The 27,897-nt window shown below is 38.8% G+C and overlaps 1 protein-coding gene across 1 annotated transcript; it reads right to left on the minus strand.

Annotated features, from left to right (window-relative positions):
• Positions 1-135: 135 nt before the first annotated feature.
• On the minus strand, positions 136-27,897 carry p (WD40 repeat domain-containing protein pink). The gene is given in 9 exon segments (XM_071673740.1): positions 136-1,328; positions 4,259-4,370; positions 7,375-10,552; positions 10,555-11,245; positions 13,138-13,296; positions 14,344-14,430; positions 22,131-22,241; positions 26,134-26,258; positions 27,818-27,897. Coding segments are annotated over 8 exon segments (4,818 nt in total). The 5' UTR covers positions 26,215-26,258; positions 27,818-27,897; the 3' UTR covers positions 136-929.

Raw genomic sequence — 27,897 nt, forward strand, 5'->3', positions numbered from 1 at the left:
AAAAGTGCATTTCTACCATACCCTCCACAAATTCATCTTCCCATCACCCTCAACAAAATTAGTTACTTCAGACTTGACAAATGCATCCTTACTACACCTCTAATACATCTTAATTCACTCCACTGAATTTTCACTCTACCTTTGGCAAATGTACCTTCATCGCTATCCCAGTAAACCTAAATCTACTTCACCCTCAACAAATGCATCTTCACCTTACTCTTGACACAATCATCTTCACTTTACCCTGACATATGCAGATTTACTACACCACCAACACTAATCATCTTCAATAAATTTACGCATCCAAGATATTTTGAATATTTTATTGACTGTTGGGGAGATAAAAAAGAATAACAAGGCTTTTTTTTTTTATCTAACTGCTAAAGTCATGTAGCATCAAGATTAGATGAACAATTTGTATATTGTCATTATCAAACTACAGCATCATGTATACTTCATCGAAACAAATGCTCAGCATTAATAGCCAAACTCCACAGTTTACCTTGACTGCTTTATGAACTCTACTTCAGCCTGCTAACAGCATATAATGATAAAAAGAAACTGAGTAGAAACAGTGTCTCCCTCCTGCAGAGGGAGACAGAACAACTGGCACTTCTACAAAGTTAGGTGGCATGCTCCAAGATATAGAAATCTGCTAATAAGGGCAGAGTTAAGGTAACTTACCAGATTACTAATTTCAATCAGTGTAACATACCTTCACTATGGAAATGAGAAATGTCAGATAAAACAAAATTTTTTGAAAAATGCAAAAAATGGAGAAAAATCTAAATTATAAGAGTACAGTGCAGCAAAATAACTTGTGAAAGAAATACATGTAATCATCATGGAGTTACTAGGTAACTTTAAATGGAAGAAAATCATTGCATGACTGCCATGCACGTCTTGCAATCTTCAATATAATCTAGTGATTAGTATTTCAAATAGTTCTGAGGCACATTTTCATCACATCTGACACAATGGAGGCCCCTGTGAGTTAAACAAATGGTATGGTAAGCATGGCTGCATGGGAAGACAGTGATACCTCCTTCACTCACCAGTGCCTGAGTAGGTAATCTAAGATGGCAACAGTAACATACTCCCTGCAAGACCTGAGCTTGTACACCCCAGTGGTACCCCAAGTATCTTAGTTGTTGGGGACAAGGTACTGATGGTCTTGGAGGTAAAGGATCATTGTTCTGATTTAAGATTGATTCATTTGATTGTTCTTCATCTGCAACATCTTTACAATTATGTTCTGACACCAGCCTTCCACCTTCTTGATTTGTGTTATTTTCCACACCCTCACGTCTATGAAGAGCTTGAGCTACCTGCCAAAATTCCCCAGCAATGACAACAGTGATTTTTTTACATCTTCAATGCTATGTGTTCTTTTAAAGAAGAAATTCAAGGCAGTGTTTTGCAAATTTTTCTACAAAAATAACATTTGTTCAGTACACAATAAATAAAAAATCATGAAAATGTTCAAAAAATTAAATGCAGATGAAGACACAATCTATGTGCAAGTCATTTTTGAATGTCCTATAAAATACATTCATATGTTTATCATAATCAACAATAACATTACTTTCTAAATATAAATACATATAAGTAAACTTAAAGAAACACTGTTTTCATGTACTAAGCTGCTCTTCTGTCACCACTGGTAATTTCTGGAAGTGTTTCTGTCATAGACAGTATGATTAATTTGAATTTTCATCACTAAAATAAATCATTTTGCAAGGGTGTCACAATTTCACAAATCATTATGCTGAATAACATGAGGGGTCAGATCTTGTATGGAGCTCCTTGACTGAACAGTGCATGGAAAAACTTCAGGTAGTTAAGTATCGTTAACAATGTGTGGGATGTCACTACAAGCGTTAATGGCTGTACATTTCACTCTGAGGCAGAGACCGCTGATTCAAAAATTCTTTTTGTATAAACCCTAAATGCTGATGCGGGAAATGGTGATCAAATACAAAGAAAAAAAATCATATACAACTCAGCTACAATGAATGGATTATTTATCTATTTTCATTTATTTTGCTTTGTCGCTGTCTCCCGCATTTGCGAGGTAGCGCAAGGAAACAGACGAAAGAAATGGCCCAACCCACCCCCATACACATGTCTATACATACATGTCCACACACGCAAATATACATACCCATACATCTCAATGTACACATATATATACACACACAGACACATACATATATACACATGCACACAATTCACACTGTCTGTCTTTATTCATTCCCATCGCCACCTCGCCACACATGGAATAACAACCCCCTCCCCCCTCATGTGTGCGAGGTAGCGCTAGGAAAAGACAACAAAGGCCCCATTCGTTCACACTCAGTCTCTAGCTGTCATGCAATAATGCCCGAAACCACAGTTCCCTTTCCACATCCAGGCCCCACAGAACTTTCCATGGTTTACCCCAGACGTTTCACATGCCCTGATTCAATCCATTGACAGCACGACGACCCCGGTATACCACATCGATCCAATACACTCTATTCCTTTCCCGCCTTTCACCCTCCTGCATGTTCAGGCCCCGATCACTCAAAATCTTTTTCACTCCATCTTTCCACCTCCAATTTGGTCTCCCACTTCTCCTCGTTCCCTCCACCTTGGACACACACATATATATATATATGGATTAATGTGGGTGATTTCTATTGTACCATACACGATGCCAACTTTGCACAGGAAACTTGTTCCCCCATAATTCTTAAATGCACATGTACTTCCCTTTCCTTTATATAGTGGAGCAATTGCTCATTTCATTCAGTCATCAGGCACCTGATCATTTTTTTCGTTTCCATACATATTCAATTTCCAGATCAACTCGACAGCAGTTTCACCTTCATTCTTCTCCAAACCATCTCTACCCTCAATTTTTTCATCTTTAGGAGCTTTAATACCCTTCTTACTTCTTCCAATGCAATGTCTTCCTCTCCCATTTAACTGTTTTTCTATCACCTTATCTCTCCTAATACTGTACCAATAGACACATCCCTTACACCATTATCTCCAACTGCTTATCGAAAATACTCTCTTCATTTCTTACAAAACTTTATCCTTTATTAATAAGCACTGTCTTAGAACTTGTAATACACTTTCCTTCCAACACATATCTCTTTCCTAATTTTTTCACCTCTTTCCAGAAACTGCGTGATATTTTCTTTTAACTTCCGACTAAATTTTCTTCCAAAATCCTAATATATCATCTTTTCATTCACTCTTGTCCAGGACATTATAATCTACACTAAGTACCTTACATTTATTCATATTCTCTGGCAAATTCAGTTTCCCCCTCACAAATCTTTCTTCCCCATCACCTTTCTTAGATCATTCGTTTTCATGTTATACCTCTCTTTCTGCTACCCATGAATGTTCTTGATCAAAGAAAATATATGGCTTCTGCAACACTTAATGTCCAGCTAAAAGTAAAAAATAAAAATGTAAGCCATTAATATTTGTCTTTGCCTAATACACAAAATAAATGTTAAAAGTTTCAGCATCCTATTGCTAAACACTCCTAAGCTAAAGCACTTGCACCAAAAGGCAAACCTTTCCTTCCTAATAAGCAATGCTACATGACTATGCACCCCCACATTATCTATTGATCATCCCCACAAGGGCTACCTATGGTGTAAGTATGAAGTTTCCATTATTATTCTTCTTGAGGTATTGTGCTAAAAGAAAGTGTTGACAGAAAGACAGACAAAGAAAAATCAGAAGATGCAAAGGTAGTATCATGAAGTCCTGCAATTACTTTTGTAGTGGTGAGACATAATCATAGTTCAATACATCTTTTCTTTATCTATATTGATATCATATACTTGTTTGAAAATGTAAAAATCATGCAGACATTGGTAGTCTAGATCAAATATCACAAGGATGTTAATATAACACTGGCATGTGAAGGAAAAGATTAACTGATAAATTACAGTTAACTATGACGACCACATCAAACAGCATTAAAAATGACAAATCAGATAAAAACTTCATTACAGTAATAATTTGTCTCAGTGCCAGTCAAATGATCAAAAAGAGACATTTGTAGTAGAGGCATAAAAATGTTTCTACATTTTCCCTTCTTTAGTTACACAAATATTACATACTGAGTTGAAAATATAAAAACTGTGTGTAGAGTTGATGGTTGTGGAGAAAGAAGGGTACGACATGAGGAATAATTACAAGATCCAACAGACTGTTCAGCTAATAGCATAAAAAACAAAACATTACGTACCTTATGAGAATAACATTTTGTTTCTGTGCCAGTCAAAGAATCCAAAAGGGACCATCGTGCAGCTGGCCCTTTCTTCTCAGCCAGTGAAGACAGAATACACCAACTATACACTCTGTAATTTTCAAAATGGCATTAAACATTATTCCTTTTATATGGCATGCCTTTCTCTCATGGACAGTTAATTCTCTTTATCTACTTGCACAAAATACAGCTATTTTGCAGGATTACTCAACAAAACCATACCTTCAAATGGAACACTGCAATGTCTTTAGCTTCCATTTTACTCCAATATTCTTCAGAGCCACATCAGTATCTTTAACGCTAACCGTATCTTTCACAACTTAATCCTTACCCATCAATATTCATGTCAAATAACTACAGAAATATTATTTTTTTTTTTTTATTATACTTTGTCGCTGTCTCCCGCGTTTGCGAGGTAGCGCAAGGAAACAGACGAAAGAAATGGCCCAACCTCCCCCCATACACATGTATATACATACGTCCACACACGCAAATATACATACCTACACAGCTTTCCATGGTTTACCCCAGACGCTTCACATGCCTTGATTCAATCCACTGACAGCACGTCAACCCCGGTATACCACATCGCTCCAATTCACTCTATTCCTTGCCCTCCTTTCACCCTCCTGCATGTTCAGGCCCCGATCACACAAAATCTTTTTCACTCCATCTTTCCACCTCCAATTTGGTCTCCCTCTTCTCCTCGTTCCCTCCACCTCCGACACATATATCCTCTTGGTCAATCTTTCCTCACTCATTCTCTCCATGTGCCCAAACCACTTCAAAACACCCTCTTCTGCTCTCTCAACCATGCTCTTTTTATTTCCACACATCTCTCTTACCCTTACGTTACTCACTCGATCAAACCACCTCACACCACACATTGTCCTCAAACATCTCATTTCCAGCACATCCATCCTCCTGCGCACAACTCTATCCATAGCCCACGCCTCGCAACCATACAACATTGTTGGAACCACTATTCCTTCAAACATACCCATTTTTGCTTTCCGAGATAATGTTCTCGACTTCCACACATTCTTCAAGGCCCCCAGAATTTTCGCCCCCTCCCCCACCCTATGATCCACTTCCGCTTCCATGGTTCCATCCGCTGCCAGATCCACTCCCAGATATCTAAAACACTTCACTTCCTCCAGTTTTTCTCCATTCAAACTCACCTCCCAATTGACTTGACCCTCAACCCTACTGTACCTAATAACCTTGCTCTTATTCACATTTACTCTTAACTTTCTTCTTCCACACACTTTACCAAACTCAGTCACCAGCTTCTGCAGTTTCTCACATGAATCAGCCACCAGCGCTGTATCATCAGCGAACAACAACTGACTCACTTCCCAAGCTCTCTCATCCCCAACAGACTTCATACTTGCCCCTCTTTCCAAAACTCTTGCATTTACCTCCCTAACAACCCCATCCATAAACAAATTAAACAACCATGGAGACATCACACACCCCTGCCGCAAACCTACATTCACTGAGAACCAATCACTTTCCTCTCTTCCTACACGTACACATGCCTTACATCCTCGATAAAAACTTTTCACTGCTTCTAACAACTTTCCTCCCACACCATATATTCTTAATACCTTCCACAGAGCATCTCTATCAACTCTATCATATGCCTCCTCCAGATCCATAAATGCTACATACAAATCCATTTGCTTTTCTAAGTATTTCTCACATACATTCTTCAAAGCAAACACCTGATCCACACATCCTCTACCACTTCTGAAACCACAGAAATATTACTTACTCCAAATCTAACCTCAAACCAGTCCTCCAACCTCATATAACTTTAAAGCAAGATTTACTAATTTTACCTCTGCATGCCATCTTCCTACATGATCTACCCTTAACCATTTCACTGTGCCAAACTTAATATTGGAGGGACAATCTGTGTGCAGATATTCTCAAATGTTTTAGCAAAATATCTGTGTAAGCTTATTATTAATAGTAACCACGACATAATTTTCTAAATGAGATGATATACAACTCAACTGGTTGATATACAATTGTGTTCTATACATCCTTTAACTTATGCTGTGCTGCAGCCTAGTGTATGAGGTACTCCAGGAGTACTTTTATGAATTTTTTTTTTTTTTTCTTTTTTTTATACCTCGTCGCTGTCTCCCGCGTTTGCGAGGAAGCGCAAGGAAACAGACGAAAGAAATGGCCCAACCCCCCCCCCCATACACATGTACATACACACGTCCACACACGCAAATATACATACCTACACAGCTTTCCATGGTTTACCGCGGACGCTTCACATGCCTTGATTCAATCCACTGACAGCACGTCAACCCCTGTATACCACATCGCTCCAATTCACTCTATTCCTTGCCCTCCTTTCACCCTCCTGCATGTTCAGGCCCCGATCACACAAAATCCTTTTCACTCCATCTTTCCACCTCCAATTTGGTCTCCCTCTTCTCCTCGTTCCCTCCACCTTCGACACATATATCCTCTTGGTCAATCTTTCCTCACTCATTATCTCCATGTGCCCAAACCATTTCAAAACACCCTCTTCTGCTCTCTCAACCACGCTCTTTTTATTTCCACACATCTCTCTTACCCTTACGTTACTTACTCGATCAAACCACCTCACACCACACATTGTCCTCAAACATCTCATTTCCAGCACATCCATCCTCCTGCGAACAACTCTATCCATAGCCCACGCCTCGCAACCATACAACATTGTTGGAACCACTATTCCTTCAAAAAGTACCCTGGGTGTGGGTACTTTTATGAATATAAAATGATATAAACAGTACCTTTTTGAAGTATTTTTGTCATAAACAAAAATGATTACCAGGGGTTGTTATAAGTAAAATCTATTATCTTGTAAAGTTACACTGCTTTAAAAATTAGTACAGAATTTAAGGGTACATATCTTGTACAGGCTACCTTGTCATCTCCACACAATGACCAGTGTATGGAAAAGATTTAGGCCATAGTGTATGGAAACAATACATGAGATGCAACTACAAGCAATAATAACAGAGCATACATGTTCTAACCATAGTTACACTTCATAAGTCATGCTAAATCTCACTGAAAATAATTACCTCTTTGGCAATATTCCAGGTGGAATACTATCCTGAACTGCACTCAGTATTTTCAATGTCTCTGTGGCTCCAATTCTTCGTAGGATCTGTACCACCACTGTCTCCCACAGCTGTTTCATATTCACAACATTTGTCTTAAGTAATGTTTCATGCTGTACCATTTGTTCTTCAATGTGTCCATTAGTATCACTGTCTGCATTACACAATGATTCAGTTTTGTCAAGAAAACCTTCAGAATTTAAATCTGTATAATGAGGTTCACCATTTACTTGAAATTTATATTCAAATTTTGTTTGTCTACTCAAAGCATTAGCTGCATCCTTTTCAGGAAAGTTAATTGTATTGTGGCATCTATAGCACTTCATAACAGATGGATCTACACTCGTGATACTTGCTAATGTATCAAACAGCATAACATACTCATCTGAACATAAAACTTCCATGACATCATCAAGAAGGTACAGATCACAGTTCTGCAAGAGGTATGGAAAACACTGACTGTTGGACTTCAAATTATATGCCAAACTAATTGTACAATATCCTTTCCAAAATCCTAAGCTCTGGCAGAGCTCTGACATATTTCTGGCATCCAAAATATCATAGGCAAGTATGGTGTCTGCAAGGTTCTCTAATGACACAGGTCTCTTACCTGGCAGTGGCATTCCACAACTACAAGAAAAAACTTTAGGACAGACGGAATTTAATAAGGCACTAAGAATGTCGTACTGAAGCTCTGGACATGAACTCCAATAATTCAGGTAAAATCTTATCAAATCTCTGTTGTGAGACAGTTCAATCATGTACTGTTGGAGGTGTTTTTGTGACTGTGACTTGCTCACTGCACAACCTACTTCTAGTGACTGAGATGTCATATAATTCAACATATATATCACATCATACATCACAGTAGGATTTTCAAACTGAGCTGCAGCTGTTATAAAATTCTTCATATTTCCAGAAGAAGCTTGTTTGTGGAGAAATGATACTCGCTGAGATCGAGTAAAGTCCAAATCAGGAATGATGTCAGGCAGATGATGATGGTTACAGAACTTATCACTGTCTCTTGTCACTTTTTCAAGTAAGGCAGCCCAAGTTAGAATGCAGTAATGCTGACCAAGAGATTCTATGGCATTGAGAAGGTTTGAATAGTGAAGCAAACCACAATCATTTGATATCAAATAAGCATACAGAGTATCCAGTTTCTTAACCCCTTCAGGTGTCAATGGATGTTGCAGGGCATCTGGTGTAAGTGACCCAGAGGTTACTTTAGCACTGTGAAGATTACCAGCATATACTCCTGCCTGATAACACTGAAGAAACAAATCAGTAATCTGCTCAAGGATGTCAGCACTCATGGCAGATGGTTCAAAGCCAATATCAGTACTGTCCCAGTGAAGTGAATCACATGATGTTCCTCCACTACCATGCGAATGTGAAGACTCAACTGAAGATAATGACACAGGTCCATCACCCTGTATATCCTCACTGGCTTGTGGGGATAAATGTTTACGCAGCTGAATCTGCTGGACAGTACTACAATAAACCTCAAGCCAATGGGTTAATAGGCCATAGGCTTCTGCTTTGTTATCTGTATTCACTATCTGTCGAACAGTGGAAGTGACCAATTCATTCAAATTTCTGACAACTCCTGGAAGCTCTGTACTAGGTCTTAAGATTTCCTCAGTGTTTGGAAGAGTGGATGACCTATTCAAAGATGACACAGCTCCAGCGTTATTTCTATTATGTCTTTTCTTATGTTTCGTTTTAATTACAATATTTGTATCAAAACCATCTGTCTCATCTGTATCCCCTGATGTGCTGCTTTGCAGCTGATCTTCTTGATCTGTATTAGTGTTACTTCCAAGCATATCTAGCATGGAAAATGGACCATCAACTGATTTCCTGGATGAGCTATCTCCTGATGATATCAACGGTGTCACACTTTTCAGTCTTTCAGTTAGATTCTTAGTTCCTGAGGTTATGGTGCCAACCATGTTAGTTGCAACATTTTCCATAAGATCCTGGAAAAGAGTAGCTGCTTCTGAGCCTGGATGAATGGGAGCATATGCCAGGTTATAAAAGCTCTGAGAATCATAAGGATTGACAGAAGACTGATTACTGTCTAAAAATAATCTTGATGCCCTCTCAAAATCAGGTGAGCTATCATCAGAGGGAAATAAAGGGTCTTCATACATTTCTAATGAACTGTCAAGACTCTTATGAGATGATTTATTGTCCGATTTTTGTGAACATCTTCCAGAGGACAGAGTAGGACTGCTAAGTCTTCTATCATGACCTGATTCTGGACTGCTGGACTTTCTATCAAATGAATGCGAAGCAGAACTAAACCCACTAAAGGATTTCCCAGATGATTTTGACTGTAGTGTGTCCTCACTGGAAAAGCGACACAAAGATAAATGACTCTGTTTATCAGGCATGTAAGTTGAAGTACTGCCAAGATTTTTTTCCATCTTTATATGATGAATTGGACTGTTTTCAACTGAAACAGTGCCACGCTGAGCAACTGAGCTATCTTGCTGTCCACGACCTAGATAAGGGTCACTGTACCATCTTGTGACAGACATTGGTAGAAAAATATGATTCCCCCACTTTAATACAGATCTGAGGCTTTTTCTTATTTCTTCTGCTTCATAACTATTATTCCTTACTTCCACAACACCAGATTTTAAAGGAAAATTGCAACTGTATTTTTCCTTTTCTCCATCAAAATTTGAGATAGCTTTTAAACTCAGAAGATTCTCCTTAATAACTTCAGACTTTATTTGACTGGAAAGGTCTGTTAAAATCTTTGGTCCTATTCGAGATAGTAATTCATTGTTAGAGAATACCTCTTTATTTTGTAAACAAAGTCGAGCACACTCAATAGGTAATCCTCTTGTATGTAAGACCAATATGGCAATATCCACTGTGGTTATCATAAAGTTCTGTATACAGCCATTACCAGTTTTATAGATTAGGGTATTTCCTGATACTTTGACATCAGTAACACTTTCAGACACACTAATCCATAGGAGTACTTTGGAGTTTGCTGGATCTATAATATATACCCCATAAGTAGAGATTGCAAGAAGGTAATTGCTGTAAAAGCTAATCAGTTTTGTAAATGCTACACTAACAGGTGGATGTGATGCAACACATGCTGCTCTACTGATTGAGAGGATTCTGCAGTTTTCATCTTAAAATTCTTTTTCTCTGTGGTGCCTCCAGCTTTCTGATTCATATTTTGATAATGATATTCTAATACTTGATTGCTTGTTGATGTCCTATTAATCTCATCTATCAGCTCTTGCTCACCAAAAGACCCATCAGTGAGGAGTATATCTGCCGGAGGAACCATAAGGGCCCTTTTGAGCTGATGAGTTACAAGGACTTTTCCAGAATGGTCTGCCTCCCAAATTCTAGTACCAGGACGAGCACAAAAAATCCGAGATGTTAATCCAGATATTGGCACACCACTTAGCTTTTCTCTACTAAGTTTAATATTTTGATAGGCTTGATCCTCTTCTACAGCTTCATAACAATCAGACAATCCAAATTTTCCAGAGCCAGACAATGACAATTCAACAATCTGAGGGCCCTCTAAACTTTCATCCAGTTCCTGGTACATACTTTTTGTACAGTAAGTGGTCTGATTGATGCTACTGCTGGGATTCACTTGACAGAAACATCCTCCATATTCACCCTGTCTTAACTTTGTCCCAATTTGTGTGAAGGTCTCTAGACTTGTGTTGCAGATGAAGGAACGGGTAAGAGTTGACACCAGGAGATAGCCATCACTATAATCCAGCTGAGTAACACCTGACTCCAGGGTCATCAGATGCACAGAGGAACTTTTAAACAAAGAGGCTGTCTGCAAAAACAGAGAGCACTTATAAGTACCTTTGACAATATATCAAGGGTTCAGTAGAAAACTCTACAGAGAAAAACTGGAGGCTAAAATTATAAAGCAATATTACTTTAGATAAAAACAATTCAAGACGGGAACATGATATAAAAGCACAATATTTGGTCACTGATATATATGTCATAGTAATGATGTGGTATGTTAAAATAAAACTACCACTGTCTAATTTGTAAGAGATGTGATTTGGTCTCTATTATTGTTTGCTTTTAATCTATATATATGTCATAAGCAATGATCAATTATATGGAAGGAGAAAGTTCAGTGAGATATTGTTACTTTGAGAATATAATTCATTTTTTTAGGTTAAGCATAAAGCAATGATCCAATGTCTGCAGTTTCATATGGTTCTATTCTACTGAAGTAAAAATTTTCATGCAAAAGGAAGACGCAATTAGCTGAAAGTGTTTCTTCTTGCACATTCAATCAAACAATCAGCATCACTGAGGGGAAAGGTTGGTACTACATCCCATTCTGTAATATCTTAGTTATTCACAAACACTACTCTGTACAATATCATATAGCATTTAATTCCCCTACTTTAAAGCCCTTGAATTTCTTAATCCTCACATTTTCTACAGTGTTTTTAATGACCACCATGGCTTCTATAAAGCTATATCAAATGGTGACATTCATTTCTATCTGACTTACATCAGGTCTTCCCAATTCAAGGATTTACAGGCATCTTCTGTATTGACTTTTCTAATATTACAAAATGTTCAGACTGGGTCCAGCACAAGTCTGATTTCCACACTTACATCCTTTAGCTTTCCCATCCTAATATGTAAACTCATTTTCAACTTTTCGAAATCAGTTTACTGCTGATTTGTTTATCTTGAAGCTTCTCTCTTCTCTTCATGAATTATCTTTATCATCCAATAATCCTACAGACTCTCAAACTAATGACATTACTCTGCACTCTTCTCTCTATAAAGACCAACTTTGCTCACTTGCTGACTTATTCTACTCTCCTACTTTTCTTGATTCAGATATCAATACCAATTCTTGCTGGGATATACATAACATAGTTAAGTATAGTGCTTCCAATTTTTAGTTTTTTCCTACTTTCTCTTTAAAATTTCCCTGAATATTCTGTTATTCATATTTTCACATCTACCAATATACAGTAAACCCTCAAAGTAATGTACCCCGATATAATGGATTTCAGATTTAATGGACCGGAAAATAATAATACACTACACTAATAATAATCTAAAAAATCCTTTACCTCCTTCTAAAACATCTTTATATTCTCCCTAAAGTTTAATTATACTCTCTCACCCCAACTTTTTCAACCCCTGCACCTTCCTCTTGATCTGCTGCTTCCTTTTATACATCTCCCAATCATTTGCACTCCTTCCTTGAAGTAATGCCCAAACACCTCTCTTTTCTCTTTTACTACAAACTTTTCTCTTAAACTACAATTCAACTAGGTTACATTCAATTTAACGGACCTAAGGCATTAACAGACACACCTTCCCCCCCTATTAGTCTGTTAAATTGAGGGTTTCCTGTACTTGGAAATAATCATAAATGAACCACTATCATATCTATGAAACTCCATATCACTAACAGGGCCAATTATGTCACTATGAAACTGGGGATTCTGTTGAAGTCTCACTCACTTCTTAATTTCAATGCTGCTTCTCTTTTGCAAATTTTACTTTGGTTTTTGCTTTCATGAGCTGACTGCTTGCATGTCTCCTCTTCTGAGCAAATCTATTAAGCTGTAGAACTTTTTATCTTCTATATTTCCTAACTTTTAAAATTTATTCTTTTACATTAAGCTAAACCATGACATGTTAAATGCCTTAAATGAACTACAGATCTCCTAAACTTACCTTACTTTTGGAGACATTGAGAACTGAAACTCTGCCAGATGTATCTCCAATATATACCTCACTACCATTATGTGCCCAAGCAACTGATGATACAACATGGCCTTCATGTTCATGCGACCGGACAAGATGACGAGACCCACTTCCACCATGGCTAAGGAGCTGATGTAAGGGTGATCCTCTTTAGGAACATTTATTCAGCATAAAACATGAGTGTAATATACTACAGGAAAAAAAAAGATGGAGAAATAAGACTAGCAAAAACAGAATAACAAAAATTGTGAAAAGAAGTTGAGTGCTTCTTGAAACAGAGGAGTTCTAACTCCTTCTAGAAGAAGGATGCATGATAAATCTAGAGAGAATAAGAAACTACCCTAGAAGGTGTTGGTTTTAAATAAGTGCAGTAAGAGAATCAGTGTCCTGAGCAATCTGAAATAGTGTGACTAACAAATCTGGTAGTATACCAAGAAAGGAAAAAACTTTAGTAATTTATGTAATGTGAATACTGAAAAAAATTGTACATGTAGGTGATAATGCGATACATACGAATATGCATATGGTAATAAACAATTATCACTGCCATCAGTATTATCCAGACAGCTTAAAAGGCAACCTTGCTGGATGAACTTAATGTGTCATTTGAATGTAGCTATCTTCTATACCCAGAGAAAAACATTAACTGGTTTTATAGAATTGAAAATGTAAAATAATGTGTTCAGTTGGTACAGGCAAGATAAATGCGATGGAGATAATATCTTAAGTGTTTATGTAATTATAGCAGACAGAGTATGGGCTAAAAGATCAAATGTATAGATGATAGGGAGAGGGATGGAGCATTTGTATGAGAGAAAGGAAACAACTGTGGAAAGTGGTGAGCTGTAGAGGAAACATGGCATTTTGCGTAAGTTGTGTACATGCTGCAAGTGCAATTCAGAGTAATATATAAATTCATCATTTGGAAAAATCTTTTTCTTTCAGTGTTACTGATATGATACCCCATGTGTACATACATACCACTCAGTTAAAAAAGTATACGTATCGACAGTGATAATTAAATATATTTTCATAAAGAGAAGATATGATTAAAATTTTTCTAAAAATATAAAACTGAGCAAATTTTCAAATGTCCTTTTCATTACTTTTACTATTAGCACCTTTCAGTTTAACAACTTGTATAAAACTAATTACTAAAATTATCAGATAACTTACCTCAAATATCTCTACAGATCCATTACTAAGAGCACAAGCAATCAGACTTTCATCTGAAGATATGCTTAGTTGTACAACTGATCCATTCTTGGGGAAAAAAGAAAAGCAGTTTTAATACATATAAGAGTCTTTTCAGTGAAATGAATGTGGATGGCTTAAATGTTCAAGTATCACAGAAAAGAAATGGCCCCTAAATGCACGTTATTCTTTAACATTAATTCATTCATAGGCTTCAAGAATAAAATATAAACATGCTTGACATTTACTTCATGAAGGCAATACATATAAAGTCATGAAAGGTATTTCCTGTACACTTATATTACAACACATGATTTTGTTTACATATATTTCATTTTTTTTTTTTCAATTTTCCAAAAGAAGGAACAGAGAATTGGGCCAGGTGAGGGTATTCCCTCAAAGGCCCAGTCCTCTGTTCTTAACGCTACCTCGCTAATGCGGGAAATGGCGAATAGTTTGAAAGAAAAGAAGATATTTCATTCTTACCAAAAAGGTAGAAATATCATCAACAGATAAATAACAAGGCGGCGGGTTTGGATGGTATTGCAGTGGAATTTATTAAAAATGGGGGTGACTGTATTGTTGACTGGTTGGTAAGGTTATTTAATGTATGTATGACTCATGGTGAGGTGCCTGAGGATTGGCAGAATGCTTGCATAGTGCCAATGTACAAAGGCAAAGGGGATAAAGGAGAGTGCTCAAATTATAGAGGTATAATAATCCTGGGAAATTATATGGGAGGGTATTGAGTGAGAGGGTGAAGGCATGTACAGAGCATCAGATTGGGGAAGAGCAGTGTGGCTTCAGAAGTGGTAGAGGATGTGTGGATCAGGTGTTTGCTTTGAAGAATGTATGTGGGAAACACTTAGAAAAGCAAATGGATTTGTATGTAGCATTTATGGATATGGAGAAGGCATATTATAGAGTTGATAGAGATGCTCTGTGGAAGGTATTCTTAATACCTTCCACAGAGCATCTCTATCAACTCTATCATATGCCTTCTCCAGATCCATAAATGCAACATACAAATCCATTTGCTTTTCTAAGTATTTCTCACATACATTCTTCAAAGCAAACACCTGATCCACACATCCTCTACCACTTCTGAAACCACACTGCTCTTCCCCAATCTGATGCTCTGTACATGCCTTCACCCTCTCAATCAATACCCTCCCATATAATTTGCCAGGAATACTCAACAAACTTATACCTCTGTAATTTGAGCACTCACTCTTATCCCCTTTGCCTTTGTACAATGGCACTATGCACGCATTCCGCCAATCCTCAGGCACCTCACCATGAGTCATACATACATTAAATAACCTTACCAACCAGTCAACAATACAGTCACCCCCTTTTTTAATAAATTCCACTGCAATACCATCCAAACCTGCTGCCTTGCCGGCTTTCATCTTCCGCAAAGCTTTTACTACTTCTTCTCTGTTTACCAACTCATTTTCCCTAACCCTCGCACTTTGCACACCACCTCGACCAAAACACCCTATATCTGCCACTCTATCATCAAACACATTTAACAAACCTTCAAAATACTCACTCCATCTCCTCACATCACCACTACTTGTTATCACCTCCCCATTTGTGTCCTTCACTGAAGTTCCCATTTGCTCCCTTGTCTTACGCACTTTATTTACCTCCTTCCAGAACATCTTTTTATATATATATATATATATATATATATATATATATATATATATATATATGGAGAGAGGTGAGTGATTATTGGTGCATATGCACCTGGGCATGAGAAGAAAGATCAAGAGAGGCAAGTGTTTTGGGAGCAGCTGAATGAGTGTGTTAGTGGTTTTGATGCACGAGACAGGGTTATAGTGATGGGTGATTTGAATGCAAAGGTGAGTAATGTGGCAGTTGAGGGAATAATTGGTATACATGGGGTGTTCAGTGTTGTAAATGGAAATGGTGAAGAGCTTGTAGATTTATGTGCTGAAAAAGGACTGATGATTGGGAATACCTGGTTTAAAAAGCGAGATATACATAAGTATACTTATGTAAGTAGGAGAGATGGCCAGAGAGCGTTATTGGATTACGTGTTAATTGACAGGCGTGCGAAAGAGAGACTTTTGGATGTTAATGTGCTGAGAGGTGCAACTGGAGGGATGTCTGATCATTATCTTGTGGAGGCTAAGGTGAAGATTTGTATGGGTTTTCAGAAAAGAAGAGTGAATGTTGGGGTGAAGAGGGTGGTGAGAGTAAGTGAGCTTGAGAAGGAGACCTGTGTGAGGAAGTACCTGGAGAGACTGAGTACAGAATGGAAAAAGGTGAGAACAATGGAAGCAAGGGGAGTGGGGGAGGAATGGGATGTATTTATGGAATCAGTGATGGATTGCACAAAAGATGCTTGTGGCATGAGAAGAGTGGGAGGTGGGTTGATTAGAAAGGGTAGTGAGTGGTGGGATGAAGAAGTAAGAGTATTAGTGAAAGAGAAGAGAGAGGCATTTGGACGATTTTTGCAGGGAAAAAATGCGATTGAATGGGAGATGTATAAAAGAAAGAGACAGGAGGTCAAGAGAAAGGTGCAAGAGGTGAAAAAAAGGGCAAATGAGAGTTGGGGTGAGAGAGTATCATTAAATTTTAGGGAGAATAAAAAGATGTTCTGGAAGGAGGTAAATAAAGTGCGTAAGACAAGGGAGCAAATGGGAACTTCAGTGAAGGGCGCAAATGGGGAGGTGATAACAAGTAGTGGTGATGTGAGAAGGAGATGGAGTGAGTATTTTGAAGGTTTGTTGAATGTGTTTGATGATAGAGTGGCAGATATAGGGTGTTTTGGTCGAGGTGGTGTGCAAAGTGAGAGGGTTAGGGAAAATGATTTGGTAAACAGAGAAGAGGTAGTGAAAGCTTTGCGGAAGATGAAAGACGGCAAGGCAGCAGGTTTGGATGGTATTGCAGTGGATTTTATTAAAAAAGGGGGTGACTGTATTGTTGACTGGTTGGTAAGGTTATTTCATGTATGTATGACTCATGGTGAGGTGCCTGAGGATTGGCGGAATGCGTGCATAATGCCACTGTACAAAGGCAAAGGGGATAAGAGTGAGTGCTCAAATTACAGAGGTATAAGTTTGTTGAGTATTCCTGGTAAATTATATGGGAGGGTATTGATTGAGAGGGTGAAGGCATGTACAGAGCATCAGATTGGGGAAGAGCAGTGTGGTTTCAGAAGTGGTAGAGGATGTGTGGATCAGGTGTTTGCTTTGAAGAATGTATGTGAGAAATACTTAGAAAAGCAAATGGATTTGTATGTAGCATTTATGGATCTGGAGAAGGCATATGATAGAGTTGATAGAGATGCTCTGTGGAAGGTATTAAGAATATATGGTGTGGGAGGAAAGTTGTTAGAAGCAGTGAAAAGTTTTTATCGAGGATGTAAGGCATGTGTACGTGTAGGAAGAGAGGAAAGTGATTGGTTCTCAGTGAATGTAGGTTTGCGACAGGGGTGTGTGATGTCTCCATGGTTGTTTAATTTGTTTATGGATGGGGTTGTTAGGGAGGTAAATGCAAGAGTTTTGGAAAGAGGGGCAAGTATGAAGTCTGTTGGGGATGAGAGAGCTTGGGAAGTGAGTCAGTTGTTGTTCGCTGATGATACAGCGCTGGTGGCTGATTCATGTGAGAGACTGCAGAAGCTGGTGACTGAGTTTGGTAAAGTGTGTGGAAGAAGAAAGTTGAGAGTGAATGTGAATAAGAGCAAGGTTATTAGGTACAGTAGGGTTGAGGGTCAAGTCATTTGGGAGGTGAGTTTGAATGGAGAAAAACTGGAGGAAGTGAAGTGTTTTAGATATCTGGGAGTGGATCTGGCAGTGGATGGAACCATGGAAGCGGAAGTGGATCATAGGGTGGGGGAGGGGGCGAAAATTCTGGGGGCCTTGAAGAATGTGTGGAAGTCGAGAACATTATCTCGGAAAGCAAAAATGGGTTTGTTTGAAGGAATAGTGGTTCCAACAATGTTGTATGGTTGCGAGGCGTGGGCTATGGATAGAGTTGTGCGCAGGAGGATGGATGTGCTGGAAATGAGATGTTTGAGGACAATGTGTGGTGTGAGGTGGTTTGATCGAGTGAGTAACGTAAGGGTAAGAGAGATGTGTGGAAATAAAAAGAGCGTGGTTGAGAGAGCAGAAGAGGGTGTTTTGAAGTGGTTTGGGCACATGGAGAGGATGAGTGAGGAAAGATTGACCAAGAGGATATATGTGTCGGAGGTGGAGGGAGCAAGGAGAAGAGGGAGAACAAATTGGAGGTGGAAAGATGGAGTGAAAAAGATTTTGTGTGATCAGGGCCTGAACATGCAGGAGGGTGAAAGGAGGGCAAGGAATAGAGTGAATTGGAGCGATGTGGTATACCGGGGTTGACGTGCTGTCAGTGGATTGAATCAAGGCATGTGAAGCGTCTGGGGTAAACCATGGAAAGCTGTGTAGGTATGTGTATTTGCGTGTGTGGACGTGTGTATATGTATGTGTGTGGGGGGGGGTTGGGCCATTTCTTTCGTCTGTTTCCTTGCGCTACCTCGCAAACGCGGGAGACAGCGACAAAGTATAAATAAAAAAAAAAAAAAAAAATATATATATATATATATTATCCCTGGGGATAGGGGATTAAGAATACTTCCCATGTATTCCCTGCGTGTCGTAGAAGGCGACTAAAAGGGGATGGAGCGGGTGGCTGGAAATCCTCCCCTCTCGTTTTTTTTTTTTTTTTTTTTAATTTTCCAAAAGAAGGAACAGAGGGGGGCCAGGTGAGGATATTCCCTCAAAGGTTTAGTCCTCTGTTCTTAACGCTACCTCGCTAACGCGGGAAATGGCGAATAGTTTAAAAGAAAAAGAAAGATATATATATATATATGTATACGTTGAGATGTATAGGTATGTATATGTGCATGTGTGGACGTGTATGTATATATATGTGTATGTGGGTGGGTTGGGCCATTCTTTCGTCTGTTTCTTTGTGCTACCTTGCTAACGAGGAAGACAGCGACAAAGTATAATAAAATAAAGATAAATAACAATATTGATTTCATATATGTTTACTGCTTCCCACATTATAAAGGTAGGTCCAGGAACAGATGAAGCAAAGGCTTCATTTGTGTCCTGCAATACAATCAATGCCCCCTATCCACAACCAGGCCCCACAGGCTGTTCCATGGTTTCTCCTAGCCCTGACTCAGTTCAGCGACAGCATGTCACCCCTTGTATACCACACTGCTTCAATTCACTCATTCCTAAGCATGTTTTGTACCTCCATGAAAGTTCAGGTTCTGAACACTCAATCTAAGCCTTATTCACTCCATTCCTCCACTTCCAATTCAGTCTCTCTCTTCTCCTTGTCCCCTCAACTTCAGACACTTATATCCTCTTTGTCAACCTCTCTTTACTCATTCTCTCCATTTGTACAAACCACTGCAGCACACCTTCAACTCTCAACCATAATCTTCTTATCACTCTATCAATTTTACTCGTTCAACACTCCTCAAACTACATGGTGTCCTAAAACATTTCATTTCCAGCAGAGTCACCCTCTTCTACACATTCCTAACATGCTATGTGTCCCATCCATACAATAGTATCATAGGACTACTATACCTTCAAACATACTCTCCTTCATCCTCCTAGATAGCGGCTTCTCTTTCCACACTTTCCTTAATATTCCCAGAACCTTTGTCTCCTCAAACACTCTGACTCGCTTCAGTTCCACTCCCATATATCTAAAACAGTTCACTTCCTCAAAGTTCTCTCCATTCAGACTCACACCCTAACTAAAACTGTCTCTTCACTGCCAAGCCTAATAACCTTACTGTCATTCATATCTACTTTCAACTTTCTCTTTCACACAACCTCCCAAATTTAGACATAACTTCTGCAGTTTCTCACTTAAATCTGCCTCTAGAACCATGTCATCAGCTAACAACATCGACTCAACTCACAGGCCCCCGAGCACCCCATAAATTGCATACTTGCAACTCCTTCCAAAGCTTATGTATTTACCAACTTCACCACTCCAGCCATAAACAGACTAAACAGCCATGGTGACCCACCTTCATCTGAAACCACTTATCCTCCTCTCTACTTACTTGCACACAAATCTTACTCTCTTTATAAAAACTCCTCAGTTTCTAATAACTTTCCTATCACACCATTCATTTGTAACACCTTCCACAAAGCATCTCTATTCTTCACCAGATCCATAAATGCCACATACAAATCCTTTTGTTTCTCTGAGTATTTCTATCACACATTTTTCAAAGCAGATCCACACATCTACTACTCCTGATGACACATTATTCCTCCCCATTCTGATGCTCTGTGCATGCTACTACCCTCTCAGTTACCACTTGCCATGACTCTCATTTCATATACCTTCCTGATCCATATACCCTTCATCTGCCACCCAATCATCAAATACACTCAACAATATGCTGCCATATCCACTCCCAAACATCTAAAATACTCTTCTTCCTCCTGTTTCTCTCCATTCAAACTCATACTCCAAGTAACCAGTCTCTCTCTACTACTGAATTATATACCCCTACCTCAATTAACATTGACTGTCAATTTTCTTCTTACACACACTCTACCAAACTCAGAAGCCAGCTTCTGCAATTTCTAATTTGAATCTGCCACCAGAGCTGTGCCATTAGCAGAAAGCAAATCACTGCCCTGTCTCCAAGACCCTTGTATTCACCTTCCTCACCATACCATCCATAATCAGATTAAACAGCCATTTTAACATCACACAACCCTGCCACAGGCCCACATTCACCTGGAACCACTCGCCCTCCTTATCTCTTAATTATACACATTCCTTACTCTCCTGATAAAAACTCTTCATTGCTTCCAGTAGCTTTCCCTCCATATCAAATATCTGTAAAATCCTCCACAAAACATCTCTATTAACTGTATCATACACTTTCTCTACATCTATACAGGCCACATACAAATCCCTGTTCTCGAAGTATTTCTCACACAAATTCTTCAAAGCAAACACCTGATTCAAACATCCTTTACCAATCCTGAAGCCACAGTGTTCCTTCCTCCCTGTTTCTCCCCAATCTAACACTCTGTTCATGTCACCTCTCTCTCAATCACCATTCTGTCATACAAATTACCAAGTATACTAAAGCAAACTTATACTTCTGTAGTCTGAACTATACACCTATACAAGCATTCTGCCAATCCTTATGCATCTCACCTTCCACGACATAGGCACTATATATTCCATCTAATCTATAAACAACACTGTCATCTTTTTCTGAGAAATTCAACTGGAATCTCATCCACCTCAGCCACTCTGCCATATTTCATCTTTCACAAGGCATTCACTACCTCTTCTCTTTTCACTGAGCCACTTGCCATGACTGTCACTTTACATACCTGTATGTCCTAAACATCACACATGTGCAACCTTATCTAACACATTCTACAACCCTTCAAAATATTCACTCCATCTCATCACCTCTTCTTTGCCAGTTACCATTTCCCTACCTGCTCTCTTCACTGGTATTCCATCTGTTTTCTTGCTCTAGTCACTCTATTTACCTCCTTTCAAATAATTTTCCCATTCTCCCCAAGTCTGCTGATATTCTCTCAACCCAACTCTAAATTGCCTTCTTTTTCAGCCCTTGTAGTTTCCTTTGCTGCTTATCTTGCATGTCTCCCCATCACATGCTCACATGCACTCCTCTTTAGGTAATGCTCATGTAACTCTTTTTTTCGTTCACTACGTACAGTAGACAAAGACAGATCACTTACCCCAGTTGGAATTTGACTTTTAAGTTTTAGAGTCTCATGATCCAGGACATATATGGTGCCACTATTTGCTCCCAGCACTATCAATGATGGACACAAGTCAAAACATATTACCTGTGGGAAAAATGATTCTAGGAGTCATTTCAAACTACAAAGATATGGTACTATTCCTTGTTTATAATCAATGAGACTACTTTAGTATACATGTAATCAATAATGTATTCATATTCACTGCTTCAATTCAAAGTATGACTTCTCATATTCAAAGATGAGAAAAGGTTTTTCAGAAAAGGAGGGAAGGCCAGGCATGGACAGAAAAACAGAAAAACTGGAGTAACACCAGGACACTATCAAGAGTAACACCATGGCCAGGACCATGTTAAGTGACACCAGGGGTGTGTCAAGAGTAACACCAAGACTCTGTTGAGTGTAACATCAGGAACCTGTTGATAGTAACACCAGGGGACTGTCGAGAGTAATGCTAGGCCCCTGTTGAGAGTAACAGCAGAAACCTAGGACCTTGTCGAGAGCAACACCGTGACCCTGTGAAAAGTAATATTAGGACCCTATCAAATGTAACACCAAGATCCTGTCGAAAGTAACACTAGTGCCCTGTCAAGGGTAATGCTAGTACCCTATCAAGAGTAACATTAAGGCCCTGTTGAAAGGAACATCAGAAACCTGTTGAGAATAACACCAGGACCTTGTTCAGAGTATTACCAGGGCCCTGTTGAAGTTAACACCAGGGCCCTGTTGAAAGTAAAACCTGGGCCCTGTTGAGAGTAACACAAGGACCCTGTCGAGAGTGACACCAGGGCCCTGTTGAGAGTAACACCAGGGCCCCTGTCGAGAGTAACAACAGGACCAAATCTTGAGTCACACCAAAGCACTGTCAAGAGTAACACCAGATCCCTGTCGAGAGTAACAGCAGGACCCTGTTAGGAGTAACACCATGACTGAATCAAAAGTATTTACAGGACCCTGAAGACAGTAACACCAGTACTCTGTCAAGAGTAGCACTAGGGCCCTGTCAAGATTAACACCTGTAAAGAGTAACAGTAGGACCCTGTTGAGAATAACACCATGACCCAAGCAAAAGTACTAACAGGACCCTGTCAACAGTAACACCAGGACTCTGCTGAATCACCAAGACCCTGTTGAGAATAACACCAGTGCCCTGTTGAGAGCAACACCGGAACCGTGTAAAGTAACACCAGGACTCTACCAAAAGTAACATCCAGACCCTGTTGAGAGTGACACATGGGCCCTGTCAAAAGTGACATCAGGGATAAGGGAGAAAGAATACTTCCCATGCATTCCCAGCGTATCGTAAAAGGTGACTACAAGGGGAAGGAGTGGGGGCTGGATATTCTCCCCTCTAGTTTTTACTTTCCTAAAAGAAGGAACAGAGGAGGGGGCCAATTCAGGATATTCCCTGCAAGGATCAGTCCTCTGTTCTTAATGCTACCTTGCTAACATGGGAAATAGTGAATATGTATAGAAAAAAAATATTATACTGAGTGAATAGGAATGATGTTGTATACCAGGGTTGATGTGCTCTCAATTCATTTTATCATACTTGATCGCAGTTTCCCAAGTCAGCAAGGCAGCACCAGGAAACAGACAAAGAAAGACCCATCCACTCATATATACACATACAAGTACATACATATATACATACATACTAGCTTGTGAATAAGGCTTACTGGAAAGTTAAGGAGACATCTTGTGCACCTAGAAACAAAAATGTGAAAAAGGATGATAGGTCTAAATGCTTAGTGTTGCTTTTAATGTTGCATTCCAGTACAATAACACTATCAGCAAGATTTCAATTAAAAGTAGGACAAATCATCTGAAAATTGGGAGTTTTTACACCATCAAATGTAAGTCACGTAAAGATGTATACATTGGCCAGACTGGTAAAACAGTAACAGAGAGAAGCTACTGCCACCACTATTCAGTACACAGGGATGGCCAAAGAAATGCAATCGCTAAACACTGTCATGAAAATGATCACCCTGTAGACCTCATAAACCAAATCACATTGTACCCCTCTTCTGATTATGTTGCCTACAATGTCATTGAATCCATCTTAATTGCTAATACTAAGAACTCAAATTTGTCCCTATTATCAACCAAATCCTTATGAATGAATTGTCAAGAAAAGATAGCATAAGAAAAATATTTGAACACACATTTTGTTGCCCAGGCCAACCTCACACATACACACACACACATACACAAAACTTCCCTTAACTACAAGGCACTCCCAACTTTCATTTTACAGGTCACACCAGTGTGTAGTCGAGAACAGCAGAGGAAAGATGGAATTTTTGTGGTGGTGGTGAGATTCAAAAAAACGTCATGAATTGTTTGCACCTGATAAGGCTTTGTTTCTGTGAAACATGTAGTGCTACATTTACAGAAATATTACGTTAAATAAAATCATCTGAATCACGGCTACTAAGCACAATAATAATATTCATTTACTTACTTATCATACTTTGTCACTGTCTCCTGCGTTAGAGAGGTAGCGCAAGGAAACAGATGAAAGAATGGCCCAACCCACCCACATACACATGTATATACATAAACACTCACACATGCACATATACATACCTATACATTTCAACGTAAACATACATATACATACACAGACATATATATTCATACACTGTACATATTCATACACAATACCTTCATCCATTCCCATCGCCAACCCACAGCACATGAAATGGCACCCCCCTACCCCCGCGTGTGTGCGAGGTAGCACTAGGAAATGACATCAAAGGCCACATTTGTTCACACTCATTCTCTAGCTGTCATGTGTAATGCACTGAAACCACAACTCCCTTTCCACACCCAGGCCCCACAAAGCTTTCCATGGTTTACCCCAGATGCTCCACATGCCCTGGTTCAATCCATTGACAGCACATCGACCCCGGTATACCACATCATTCCAATTCACTCTATTCCTTGCATGCCTCTCATCCTCCTGTATGTTCAAGCCCCGATCGCTCAAAATCTTTTTCACTCCATCCTTCCACCTCCAATTTGATCTCCCACTTCTCCTCATTCCCTATACCTGTGACACATATATCCTCTTTGTCAATCTTTCCTCCCTCATTCTCTCCATGCGACCAAACCATCTCAATACATCCTCTTCTGCTCTCTCAACCACACTCACTTTATTACCATACATCTCTCTTACCCTTTCGTTACTTACTCGATCAAACCACCTCACACTACATAGTCCTCAAACATCTCATTTCCAATACATCCTCCCTCCTCCACACAACCCTATCTATAGCCCATGCCTTGCAATCATATAACATTGTTGGAGCCACTATTCCTTCAAACATACCCATTTTTGCTCTCCGAGATACTGTTCTCGCCTTCCACATATTCTTCAACCCTCCTAGAACCTTTGCCCCCTCCCTCACCCCGTGACTCACTTCTGCTTCCATGGTTCCCTCTGCTGCTAAATCTACTCCCAGATATCTAAAACATTTCACTTCCTACAGTTTTTCTCTATTAAAACTTATCTCCCAATCAACTTGTCCCTCAAACCTACTAAAATCAGAAACAAGGATATAATGGACTCCTTTGAAAACAGAAATTCCTTTCTGAGACTGTACTCCTAAAGACAACTTTAAACTTGCAGAATAACTACATGCAAGCAGTCTAGTAATGACTGTCTGCTACTTAAATACTGTTATAACTTGGGATACACGAACTTATATGCATAAGATTTTTGCAAAGAGGAAGTTGTGAACCAGATGTGAGAAAATTACTCCTTTGGCTTACTTTGCATTCCTTTGGTTTACTTTGCAGTGCTATAACTAACAAAGAACACAGATAAATGTTCTACAAACTACTTCCTATCACTTTCACTAAATGGAAGTTTCTAAAACCAGAATATGAACCTCTATCAATTGAAGAATACCTTCCAAACAGTCCTACAGCAGTTTACATCAATCAGAAAGTTTCATTAGTTTCATCCTACCCTGAGTCTGGTGCCACCCTGATGAAGGAAGTTCAGTTGCTGTAGATCATTAGCCTGGATGACCACCAAATCTGATGACATCTTTGCAGGTGATTTCACTTAGAAATCATGGTAAGGCACAATACCTGTGTGAAAAGCTCAAAAATTATCTAACATTAAATCTATAGAAAAACAAATAAGTTTGCATTTTATTAGGAAACTTATATACACTCAAGATGACTATGCACCCATTCCTTGCTTTATGCAGGGGTGATGTTTTTCATAAATCTTGCACAAGGAGAAATTGCACATTGTAAACCCATAATTACAAAGAAAGACTGAAATTTTTGGCGCACTTTCTACCATACATGCCAGCATAGTATTAAATTTTGATCACATAAAAAGGACTGGTAAAAGTAGGTTCCTTACAGTATAACAAAATAGCATATGGTGACCCCTCATAAAATGAAGGGTGGGTGTTATGAAAATGCCCAGACAGTCTGTGAGAAACAACCAAAGAGAAAGGTTATAGTAATACACATAAGTATTATGAACCTTGTCAGAGTGGAACACACTAGTAACTGTTAGAGTCCAGTTTGCAATCATTGTACCCTCCCCTACGCTTACACATTACTTTCATGAGTTATCAGCAATTCTTACCAATGCTCAAGTCCACTGACTTTAAAAATATGTTTTGGAACCTACCAATAAGTGTTAGTCTTTTTCCATGAATTACACTTAATCAAAGCATGTTTCCATGATGTAAACATTTGGGTCTTTTGGCAAAAGCGAAACATACAAGCAAGCATTAATCATCCTTCAAGTTTTCCTGATGTTCAAAACCCTCATCACTAATCCTGTATTAAGAAAAAAAAAACTTTACTAAGCTCAAAATCATTCCCTAAGGATTTGATCCTATTCTGTAAGCTTTACTCTCCTACTTTAGAACAAAACCATTCAGTATTCAGAGCCATTTAACATACCTATCTAATCTGTAAATTTACCAACCACTTAATGCTATGAAACAAAAATCATTAATATCTTCTGAAGTCAAAAAGCTTACATAATTTTAAAAATCGTTTAGTTCCTTTTCAACATACTCAGAGATTTTGTTTTGTAATAATCTATACCTAATATCATATTTTCTAAGCACTACATTGGCACTGGATAATAATTCATTTAAGATAGGGAGTTAATAGAGATGCGGAGCTGAACTCGTACATTACCATAATTTCTAATATATGTAATTCTCTTAAGTCTTTTTCAACATACCTAAAATAAGTAAAACGATACGTGATACATGTATCTACATTTATTCCTACAATGTTAAATGATATGTAAGGGAAACGAGTGACACATGTGCGTTTAGAAATGTCAAGGTCGCATATTAAGGAAAAACGTACTCTAAATTATTTTACCCTAATTTTTCCTGGTCCTTCAAAGTCCTCCACACTTTAGTCAGGAATCTAGATTTGTACACAGGCTTGATTACGGTACATCAGCGTTATGAAAGCTAATGATACACTGGTGGTTCGTCTTTGCCAGCAAACAACTAATCATATTCGCGAATTTTGATGAGAAAATATTTAGCACGTTCGCAAGTTTACTACAAGTTTTTCCGGATCTACTTATAAAGAGATGACAGTAAAAACTAACATCACCATACATACACCGATGTTACATATATATTTACTCTCATACTTACCCGTTTATGTGTCCCCAAATTTTGCAAGGTAGGCTGGACAACCTTGAGCTGTCGCCACCTCCTTGTCAGGTGACCAAAAC

The sequence above is a fragment of the Panulirus ornatus genome, chromosome 19 (assembly GCF_036320965.1).
Source record: "Panulirus ornatus isolate Po-2019 chromosome 19, ASM3632096v1, whole genome shotgun sequence".
Taxonomy (NCBI): domain Eukaryota; kingdom Metazoa; phylum Arthropoda; class Malacostraca; order Decapoda; family Palinuridae; genus Panulirus; species Panulirus ornatus.